This window comes from Stylophora pistillata, chromosome 10, assembly GCF_964205215.1.
Source record: "Stylophora pistillata chromosome 10, jaStyPist1.2, whole genome shotgun sequence".
In the NCBI taxonomy this organism is placed as follows: domain Eukaryota; kingdom Metazoa; phylum Cnidaria; class Anthozoa; order Scleractinia; family Pocilloporidae; genus Stylophora; species Stylophora pistillata.
Genome location: NC_142528.1, coordinates 29,553,721 through 29,564,697, shown reverse-complemented (window position 1 = coordinate 29,564,697; position 10,977 = coordinate 29,553,721). Strand labels below are relative to the sequence as shown.

Genomic DNA, 10,977 nt, shown 5'->3' with positions numbered 1-10,977 from the left:
TTGACATTGCTAGAACTGATAAAATTAAAGTGCCACTATGATCAAAATTTCATATTGCCTTTTCTTTTCACTTCTGGAAACTAGAAGTAAGAAACACTTACCCTGCCAAGTTTAATCGAAAAATTCTCACGGGAAGTATGATTATTTCAATCTTGTTTTTCGTTTTTGGTCGCCCGCCATTACTCAATTCAAAAATGGCCGAGTGTGGCAAAAAGAGTTGGCACTAGTTGGAGCCCTTCGGAAGTGACGTCATATGCGCAGCTCGACCTAAAAAACGTGGCTAAATTTGTATGCCATTTGGAAGAAGAATTCGAGGAAGAATACATCTTATAAAACGCCTAGAATTTCCACTGTGGAATCTCTTACAACACACGAAGCATGATGCGAAAGTGCGCATATGACGTCACAGGCCAACTCATGTGTAAAACCGCTTTTCAGTTCAGTCGCTGGCTCTCGGTTGCGAGCTGAGTAATGGCGGACGGGTTTTTCGTGAATTTCGGCCAGCTATATCAAGGCGTATTTCGCTTCCATCGACCTAAAAACTATCGCATAGTACAATTCTAACCATATTAACTTGATTCGCGCTAAAAAATGTCAAAAACCAGAGACAAAAATTTTCGTCGTAGTGGCACTTTGAATACACACCAAATCAATTGGGGGTGACTGGGTCTTTATTGCCTAACACCATACACGATGCTCCCCATGACAGGGAGGTAAATAGAAGAAAAAAAATTTTACAGACTGCACTAAGTACAAACAACGTTGATCGCTCGCTGATCGAAAAGAGAATGTTAACAAATATGGAAACTGCTCGCTTACACCCGCCGAGCGTGGCGTAGAATTTCCGCTGCGGTATTAAATTGTGATAAACAAGTCTATCCCTCACTAAATACACACCAAACGAATTGGGGGTAACTGGGTCTTTATTGCGTAAGACCATACGCGGTGCTCCCCAAAAACCCCCAAAAGAGTCGGTGAGAAATTCAGTGAGGGATAGACTTGCTCATCAAGTTGACGGCCATAAACTTGTACTGCAGAGAAGTATCGAGGTAACGTTCGTAGGCCAATCTCCTTGAAGCTTAATATAGTGCCCGCAGTGCAGCGCAAAGGTGGCTCCTCCGCGACGAAAACAGTAGCCAGAGTACAGGGTTCCGTCAAATCAGCATTGCTCTAGAAACTTTCTGAGTTTTGTAGTAAATGTAGTATAAGTTAACGGTTTAACATGGCCCCCGGATGTATACAAAAGCAGGGCCCTCTCGGAGCAAAGCAGAGTCATCTGCACCTACCAATCTAAAGGCATTTACAATTGCTTTATGCGGACAGAGTTTAGAGTGTTCTATCCTCGGAACAGGTACCAACAGGGTGCTATTACTATACTGGATTGTTTTCGACCAGCGCACTAAGAGCAGCAGGCCCCAGTTGTAAACGCGAATATCGCACATGCACAAGTGTTTTAGGGGGTCAAATGAGCTCGCCGACGGGATGAGGAGATTAGACTTGCGAAAGAAAGAGAAAAAGGTGATGATGCACGCGGCCCAGAATGTCGTATCGAACGAATTAGTGAGGAAAAGCTCTCCGTGGAGTTTATGTAAAATGTCTGGGGTGATAGGGAGCTTTTACCGAACAACGTTGCCATGGAGACGCTTGAGACCCCGCATGAGGAGGTCTTTCTGAAATTTAAACAGCGGGTCTTGTAGGGGGTTTGGAAATCCACATTGTAGGTGCAAGATGCGCACAAAATTCAAAGAACCTGCGATGCTAGAGGCGGCGAGAGTCCGTGCTAATAAGACCACATAGCGTAATAAATTATGAGAAGAGCATGGCACTGGTCTGTAACCAAAGTAAAGGTAAAACCGAAAATAGGCTCGTAGTTGTGATTTGTAAGTAGCTGAGGTGGACTGCGCGAAAGCCTGTCCGCGGTACTTCCTCAGCTCGGCATCAAGTTGCTGTTCTTGAGTATGGACTGCACCGGTATAGGCAATGCACAAAGGCGTTACGTGACAGATGGGGCGTGACACAAGGCACGTTGTTCGAGGGGAGGGAAATGAGTTTCTCCACAAGGAGTTCACAATGCGCAGGATTATGGAGACGAGAAATAGCATCGGCCAAAGTGTTAGCTACTGTGGGGATATACCGTGAAGTGACGCGAAAATTGTATGTCGCTGAGAGCCAGAAAAGTTCGCGCAGCCAGAGAAGTGCCCTTATTTATCGCGCTTAGCGTTGTTGTGTAATCAGTTCGCACAATGACCCCCTTATCGCGCAGTTGATCCTTCCAGCACTCAAGAGCTAGAAGAACTGTGAACGTTTCTTGCAAGTTGATATGCACGTTCGCCAGACTAGGATAGTTAGTGGCCCAATTAACGTAGAACCAATCACCTTGAAAGAAGCCTCCTCCGCCAATCCGACAGGCGTCAGTAGAGAATTCTTCGGTGGCAATCGGCTCCGAATCTACGAAAAAGGTTTTGCCATTAAAAACGCCTAGAAATTCTGTCCACCATTCCAGATCTGCTCGCAGTTGAGCGTTAATTCGGACATGATGACATGGGCGCTGCATGTGGTTAACAGTGTCAATCATGCGCCGTAAGAATGTCCTTGCGCCAAATACAACGCGTGCGTCCAAATTTAGCTTGCCAACGAAAGACTGCAAGTCTCGTTATGTGATAGATCGCTTCGCCGTTGTTTCGCTAAGTAACAATCGCACTTCGCAGAGCTTGCTTCGGGCAACGTGAGCTGCCTGCGCACAGTATCAATCTCAATAATGCCTAGAAAGGTTAATCGCTGACAAGGCCCGACAGCTTTGTCCCAGTTAATGTGAAACCCGAGTTCGCCTAAGAGTTTAATCAGTGCTTCGTACGCTTATTGACACTCGACCTTAGTATCGGAAATAATAAGGAAGTCGTCAAGATAGGCCAAAGCCGTAAATGGAATTTCTTTTTGTGATCAAATGCATAGATGTGCAACAGTTAAAGGAGTTATTCACAAAGAGGACTTGGAATATATCTGCCGGAAACTCACTAGTTCATCCCTACCATAACAAAACTCTAGAAACAACAAAGCTTTAAAAATGCCAAATCCAAACAGGTTCCCAGCGGAGTAAATTAAAAATGATTATGTAACTTTCACATGTAATCCCTCAATGTTTGCGCCCAAGAGAACATTATCAACTCAGTTGATTAAACCAAACAGGACGATCCAAGATCGTAAGTCGGGCTACAGGTATACGTGCTGTTATGAGTGTTGACCATTCATGGCGCACAGTGGTTCTAAAAAGAAATACTAAGAGGTACTAACGTCCTGGTTTGTGGGCGTGGCAGAAAATTATTTTTCATCCCCGAGAGACACCAATTCTACAACAACGCACTGTCACATATTTTTGGTGCAGTACCCTAAAAAGGTATCACAGAAGTTGTTGCTGTGGACCTTTTGAGGCTTGACGGCCCAAGAACTACCAAACCCACCTTTTTTAACCCCTAATAGATGCGACGTGCACCCCAGTCCTTTCTATTAAAGGAGTCTCCCCTTCCCAAGGGTGATAACTACATGCCAATTGATACATGTGTGAAAAGATATATCATGAAATTGTAATCGTAATGGTCTGAAAGCAAGGAAGTATAGTTCATCGTGAAAACATTGTAAACTTTATCTGAAAAACAAATTGATTACTGACTTTTTAAATACCACGTTCTGATAGTGTTCTTAGTATCTTATTAATATTTTAATTTACTATAACTTTAGCATGAAATGTGCATATTGTATAGTATGTAGTGATAACATTTATTATATGATTAATTCTTAAACAGGCATATTTATATGGTTTTTAATTGCATTGTCACCGAAAAGCCCCACCAGGGGAGTGACAATAAATTATTGTACTGTATTGTATATACAACATACCTAATAAGGACCTTCCCTGATTTTCTCCTTGAATTAATTAAATAAATACAGATATCAATAGTTGGGATTGTCTCACTCTTGTGCTGTTGTCTAACTTTGAATTTGATTTTGTTTCTAGAATTTTTCTGTTGCAGTCTTTTTATTTTTGGAGCAGGTTCCAAATTATCAGAACTATATTTTCGTCTGTGCTTTTGCATTTGTCTGAGTTGATGAAGGTACATGTTAGATGTGCAAGACAAAAATTGCATTTTGTAATGAAAAATACCTGTTTTAAGTTTCTTTGTAACAATGTTAGAAATAGCTTGTACTAATGATGGTATACCACTTATTTTAATTTGTTGTATTGCAGGTTCACAAGTATCTTCATAGGTCAATAAAGAGAACATGTACTTTGCTCTGACTGTTTGTTGAAAAATACAAGTAATACCTAACAGTAACTTGTAAGCCACAATAAAAACCCTGTATTTCCCCCGTAGTTGTTGAAAATTAAGTTTACCAACTTCTTTTTTGTATCATTTAAACCACTGGACAACATCCCATAGCTATGAGCTTTAATTTGGACTGATATCTCAACCCCACTCATATTAAGACTCGTGTATAAATCTGCCCTTTTTAGATGCCTGTTGATGCCCATGTTACAATAGAATTTATTTCCTCAGTCAGCTATGCAACATAGGATTATGGAATTCTAATAACTACAAGACTTTGCTACTGAGTATCACATTGCATAAAGCAGAGCATTGTTTACAAGAGAAGTTGTGTTCTTCTCTCAAACTGTTCACTGCAGTTATTTCATATGTACTTATCTGCACTCCTCTGAGTTCATAATTGTCATTGAGGGAGTCTATAGTCTGGAAATACTGTACGAAGCCCTGAATAGATGGTACTTCTAATAGTACACATGTACCTGAGGGATGGCTACTACCATATTCGTCTCTTGTATGAGAATCAAATATCTTATAACTCCCATTGTCAATACAATAGATACTGACACTGTTTACATTCTATTGTCAGTATAAATGAAGAGTAATTTTGTGACATGAGTGATTCAAAAGCCCTTTCTGTTGACATACTGTACTGATATTCCTCAATTATTGAATCACAATAATGTAGATTACCAGTGTAGCTTTCACTTTACTTAAGCTGGTAATTTTTCTCAGACAAAGCAATCATTGACAGTAATTCTGTTTGCATTAAATACAACTGCCCTGTACATCATGACAGAGTTGAATACAATTGATTACCCATCTCCAAAATTTGTACCAAGTATGTACTCCTTTTATCTTATTACAAATTAGAGCAATCAAACTCATAGCAACACATTGTTTTCCAGTATTTTCATCAAAGTACATAATATCACCTTGACTATATGGTGCCTTGATTGTTAGAAGAGGATCAATACCATGTCTAGGAGACGCTCCCACCATAGTCTCCTTCGCAGCCGCTCGGGCCGGAGTCACGCAACGCTCCCCTTCCCCACGTGGGGGACGGGGAGCGTTGCGTGACTCCGGCCCGAGCGGCTGCGAAGGAGACTACTCCCACCGACGCAGCACCACGGTTTCCTGTATTAGATACTAACCCCTATTATTTATTAGAGCCATAGAAGGCTTCATATTTCCGAAACTTACGCATGTTGCATAAACCAAATTACAGATGGATACCTTTTCAGATAATGTAGTTGTTGTGAACCTAAATTTCTCTTCTGTTGATTGCAAATATGCAAACACCAATGGACGATACATGTGCCCACGAACATTTGTTGATTTTGTCAGCGCCCATGTAGCATATAGCTTGAATATTTATGTAGTTTTACAAGCTCCGATCGGCGTGTTGGGCCATTATTGTTGTCGGCCTTTGCGTTAATCTGTATTGATCGTGCGCTTTCTTCAGCTTTTCTACGGTAAAGAATGTTTGCAGCTCGTCTAAGAAATGCAGCTCCTTTCTTAAGCGCTGGTATTGCGGCTGGATCGGCAGTATTGCTGGGATATCACGCTTGTTATGGTACAGGTAATGCATACGAAATGTGTTTTGGCTCTCACCGCTTATGTTTGTTCTGCGAGCACAAATGTTTTTGCTTTCGTGCTAATCATGGTTCTACAGCTTTGTAAGACATAAAATGAGCGTTTCTGATCGAAAACAAACCAAGGTAAACGGACTGCAGAAGGTTCATAAGTGGTTCATTTGCATGTGCCTAAATAATCTACTTATTCACGCGCTGGTTTTCCTTACCAAACAATTGTACAGAGCCGAAAGCATTTTATTTGCATGCCTGCTTTAGCTCATGCATGAAATTTTTAACTGCAATGGTAGCATAATTTTATCTGATCGTTTCTCCATTCGTTTTATCGGTATTGTTGCTAATCGTTTGTACTCAGAAGACGAAAGCCTGTAATTAGCGTGACTCGGTTGACACTTAAGAGTTAGGAACAACTTGTTCTAATATTAGTATCTGTCACGCAAACTTTTTTACTCTTTTCCTAATCTCCAGATTGCATCTAGCTTTAGTTTCAAATACAACTAGCTCGATTGAATGACCTAAATTCTCATAAGTTTTTCGGCTTTCTTTGTTCGACAAACTGCCACCACTAAATCTTTGATTGAGTTTGTTTCTAAATAAAATGAACACGTGCACGGATTATTCAGAAGTGTAAGTGCAAAGTCGAACTGCTCTCTAATAAGAATACTGTATTTTTGAGCCACTGTGTTTCGCTAATAGCTATTTTATCAACAAGTGCATGACTGCATCCTTCTTTGGAATTGTATGGCGTTGTTAACAATTTTACGGTGTCAAATATTCAATTTTACTTACCATATCATTATCTTGACCTAATAGATTGAATTTATTAGCACTATCTGCGTGTCAATGATATATATCTTTTATTTTAAATCCAAAAGCTGTCCATGCTCGAGATGAAAACGTTAAAAGTCTGAAAGACACACATGTGGTTGTGGTGGGAGGTGGATATGGTGGAATTGCTGCAGCAAAAAAATTAAAAGATCAATGTAAAGTGACATTAATTGACGCCAGGGACGCCTTCCATCATAATATGGGAGCTCAGAGATCCTCTGTGGAGTCAGGTGATGCAAATTAGCCATAGCGTAGTTCCAAATTGCTAAGATCAATATAAAATTGGCATAACTGCTGGTCTCTGAGGAGCTCTTTATTAAACTCGAGCATGCATATATCCAGTTATGCAATCCGTTTTGATCCTCTCCTAATCCATTGCCATTCACTCATCGTATAAGTTAATCATTGCCTCTTTTGATTTTTCCTTCCTCACTGGCTTGATTTTTGTGGTTCCCGTTAAACGAAGGTTGTGAACTAAATACCTACGATTGATATACATAGACGGTACATCCGTCCTTAACTTTGTGGGGATAACTTTGTTTATATTTTTATAACATACAGCGAAAATGAGCAGAGATCAAAACAATGGAAAAGTGAGTATTAAGTGAGGATTTGAAAAGCAATGAAACCAATTCTCTACGAACACTTGGCATAACAGTTTCATTGAAACATCAGTGACAGTTCATAATTTTCCTCCACATGTCATTTCGGAAACAATTGTTAAAATGAGTGATTTCGTTTGCTGGAGTTACTCAGTTGGAACAGATCACATGCAGATTTAAAACTTTCCTTTTCAACACAGGGTTTGCCAAAAAGTGTTTCATTTCCTACGGACCAACATTTGGCGAAAGCTTTAAGCAAGGAAAAGTTGTTAGTATTGATTTATCCATGAAGACGGTAACACTGGAAACTGGCGAGAAAATTGCTTATGATGACCTTGTACTTGCAACTGGCACTGGTGGCCCATTTCCCGCCAAAATTCCCTTGGATACAAACAAAGACAAAGCCATTGAACGATATGAGGATTACACCAAGCTAGTAAGTGTTGACGTGAGAGAACGAAGCTATGCTGAAGCGAAATGCCCGATTTATGCCTTATTACTATAAAATCTTCAATCTTTCTATTCTTTGTTTCGATTCAGGTCAAAGACGCCATGAAGATAGGTGTTGTGGGTGGAGGAGCTGTTGGAGTGGAAATAGCCGGAGATATCATGGAGGACTACAAAGACAAGGCTGATGTGTATCTCATACATCCCAGGGAAAATCTAGTCAATGAAGAAGTTAACGAGACCTTCCAGTCCACGATCAAGGCAAAGCTTGAAAGTTTAGGAGTCACCATGGTTCTTGGTATGTCTCCGCTACATTTATACTATTGATAATAATTGTTTTGTTAATTCTCTTCGATCTTACAAACATTAAAAAAACGAAAATAATAAGACACACACATAAAAAATGAAAAGAATATTAGGGATGCCTGTTAATGCCATTCTGCCTCTCAGCTTGTGTCTAGCGTCTTTTTGCCTGCCTGTCCGTCTGTCTCTCGTCTGTTTGTCTGCCTGCCCGTCTACTGAACAACCTGTCAGTCAGTTAGTCTTTCTGTCCGTTAGTCTGTCCGTCTGTGTGGTTGCTGGCTGACTGATTAGCTTGCTGACAGTCTATCCGTCAATCGGTGTGCTTTAATAGTGGGTTGGATGCTTCTCCTTGGATCTAGCAAACGTATGAATTTCTTTGCCACGCAGGTGAACGAGTTATGAATATGGACGAAGTCAAAGGGAAGGGATATCAAAACGTCATGCTCGTCACCGATAAAGGAAGGCAAATGAAAGTAGACCTGGTCATTCCGTGCACTGGTCTAAAAGTGAACACCGAAGCTTACAGGAAAAGTCTAGGTTAGTCATTGTTCCTGATCTTGGTGAAATGACGTCCACAACTGACTTATAACAAGGAGCTTATGTGCATGTAGTGGCAGACCAGGAGGTTAACCGGTGTGACCAATTCAACAGAACAGCACGAACTCAGTTGATCTTGTAGTCTGTTCGTCCGAGTTAGCGTAGTCCAAAAAAGGGCCTTTGTCTCTGGCAGAGATTGACTTCCGGTTTCCGCGTTTGAATATCTATCTGATAATTTGCGCTCGGGCTGTAGAAAAGTCAAGAGGGAGCTTTAGCAACGAGAGCGGCAAAGGCAACGAGAACGGCAGAAAACAGCAGGCTTAATGAGCAAAAACAATCGCCCTGCACGTGCTTTAACATTTTGGTAAATTTCTTTGCCGTTCTCGGCAAAACAACAACGTGAAATAACCAAATTTTAGGTTTTCTCGAGAACGTGTGCGGATGACGGTTAATTTTTCTTTCTTTTTCCTTACTTTAACGCCGTTCGTAGTGATATAGTCTCTGAATAGTTCGCCAGCATTTTCCCAGTGAAACACATCGGAATAATCTCGAAAGAGTTATAAAAACGAAAAGTTAGATTTCGACACGACGTTTTCGTTGCCGTTGCCGTCGTCGTTGCTAAAGCTCCCTAATGACTATCCCTGACAAAAGTTCTACACACGCCTAAATTTAACTGGACAATAAGACCACATGACTCAAAAAAACTCTTGTAACGTAAATGGATACACATACTGAGGACTGAACGCAATAAATAAGAAAAGGTCATAATGCTTTGCCTTTTGATTACAGGAGGTAAAATGAATCGACTTGGTCGTCTAAATGTCGATGACTTTCTACAAGTGAAAGATGTTTCGGATGTGTACGCAATCGGGGATTGTAACGATGTTCCAGAGATCAAGCTGGCGTATGGAGCTGAAACACAGGGAAAATACATTGCTGACAACCTAAAACTCAAACACGAGGGGAAAGCGATGAAGCCTTACAATGTTAACAGTAAGTGTTATCATCTGACGTTATCGTGCCACGGGGAAAGGAAAGTTGGCATTTACCTATAGACTTTTTTTAAATAGATCACTAAGCGATGATCAATAGAAAAAAAATTTGGATTGTACTTTTAAAGCAAGGTTTGAAACTTAAAGATATATTGGGTAAATAGATTGCTACCATTCTGCAAAATTATGTAAATACGCTGTTAACGGTTTTAAAATTGATCGAGTGATACTCATTGTAAGGGGCAGAGCTTAGGCCTTTATTTGCAGACATCTCTGTAATGTGTTTCAAAACATCTTTTGAGTTCTAAAAATATCAACATTAAAAAAATTCGCCAACAAAAAGTCGACTACGAAGTTATAATAACCACATGGTGAAAAACCTTGCATCCACATTTCCTCGGCGCCATTCCCTAACATATGCAGACCGTTGAACCATTCACTCACAATTTCTATCATCCACTTCTTATTCTAGAGAGTGTTTTCATGGTGTTGTGCTGCGGACGATCAGGGGGTGCCGCTCAAGTATGGAGGGGGTGGGTGTTTGGAGACTGGTTCGCTTCAAAGATCAAAGGTCAAAGTGTGTTCACTCCAATGCAGTGGAAAAATATGGGGCAGAAGATGCCTGAAGATTAAATTTACCTTTTTCATGGCTACGTTGAAACTCTAAAGATATAACCTCTCATTCCACGGTTCCTTCTCTTGCAGTACTTATTCACTGCTAAGATATTTTTCTGTTTGTGTTCTTCAGTCTCATGAGTGAAGATAAAGGTTTTCACAAAACGCACTTGTATTTTTTCTTACAACACAAAATAAAGTATATATGTATGAGCCCAGTGGTATAAATGTATTTTTGAACGCAAGGTAATTCACGATCGAAATCAAAAGATCATAAGTTAATACACAGACACTTCAGACGCCCATGGAGTACCTAATGGATGCTGAAAAGGATGGACTAGAAGTGAATAGAAGCACAACACGCACCGTGCAATCCAGGGGCAAATAATGAATAGTGTATATTCCTCAACTAACCTCTCCGTCAAAGACTGCTTCCCCTCTGGGGAGGAGGGTTACTTATCAAAGAAAGCCATCAAAAAATTAAAGTCGTTTGCAGAACGGGCACGGAGGATTGAAAAAAAAAATATAGCAACAATAAAAAGAACAAGATCAACTTCCTTTCGGGGGTAAAGGAAACAGAGAACTTTTTTCCATGGTCGACTTTAAGGGAAGGAGGCTCAGTACAGCATTTATCTAGAAAAGAATGTTTACGAACCGAGAAATCATCTGGAAGCGAAGGATCTTTTTCACGACTGGGGTAAAATGGCGATGCGGCTTTGAGAAATTAATTACGGCGGGT

At 40.5% G+C, this 10,977-nt stretch overlaps 1 protein-coding gene across 1 annotated transcript; it reads left to right on the top strand.

The window, feature by feature from the left end:
- Positions 1 to 5,692: 5,692 nt before the first annotated feature.
- LOC111320830 (ferroptosis suppressor protein 1) lies at positions 5,693 to 10,452 on the top strand. Its single transcript, XM_022923530.2, has 7 exons — positions 5,693 to 5,901; positions 6,790 to 6,972; positions 7,545 to 7,780; positions 7,885 to 8,089; positions 8,482 to 8,631; positions 9,421 to 9,624; positions 10,096 to 10,452. Exons 1-7 carry the CDS (start codon positions 5,802 to 5,804, stop codon positions 10,254 to 10,256), a joined length of 1,239 nt encoding a protein of 412 aa, XP_022779265.1. The 5' UTR covers positions 5,693 to 5,801; the 3' UTR covers positions 10,257 to 10,452.
- The last annotated feature ends 525 nt before the right edge of the window (positions 10,453 to 10,977 follow it).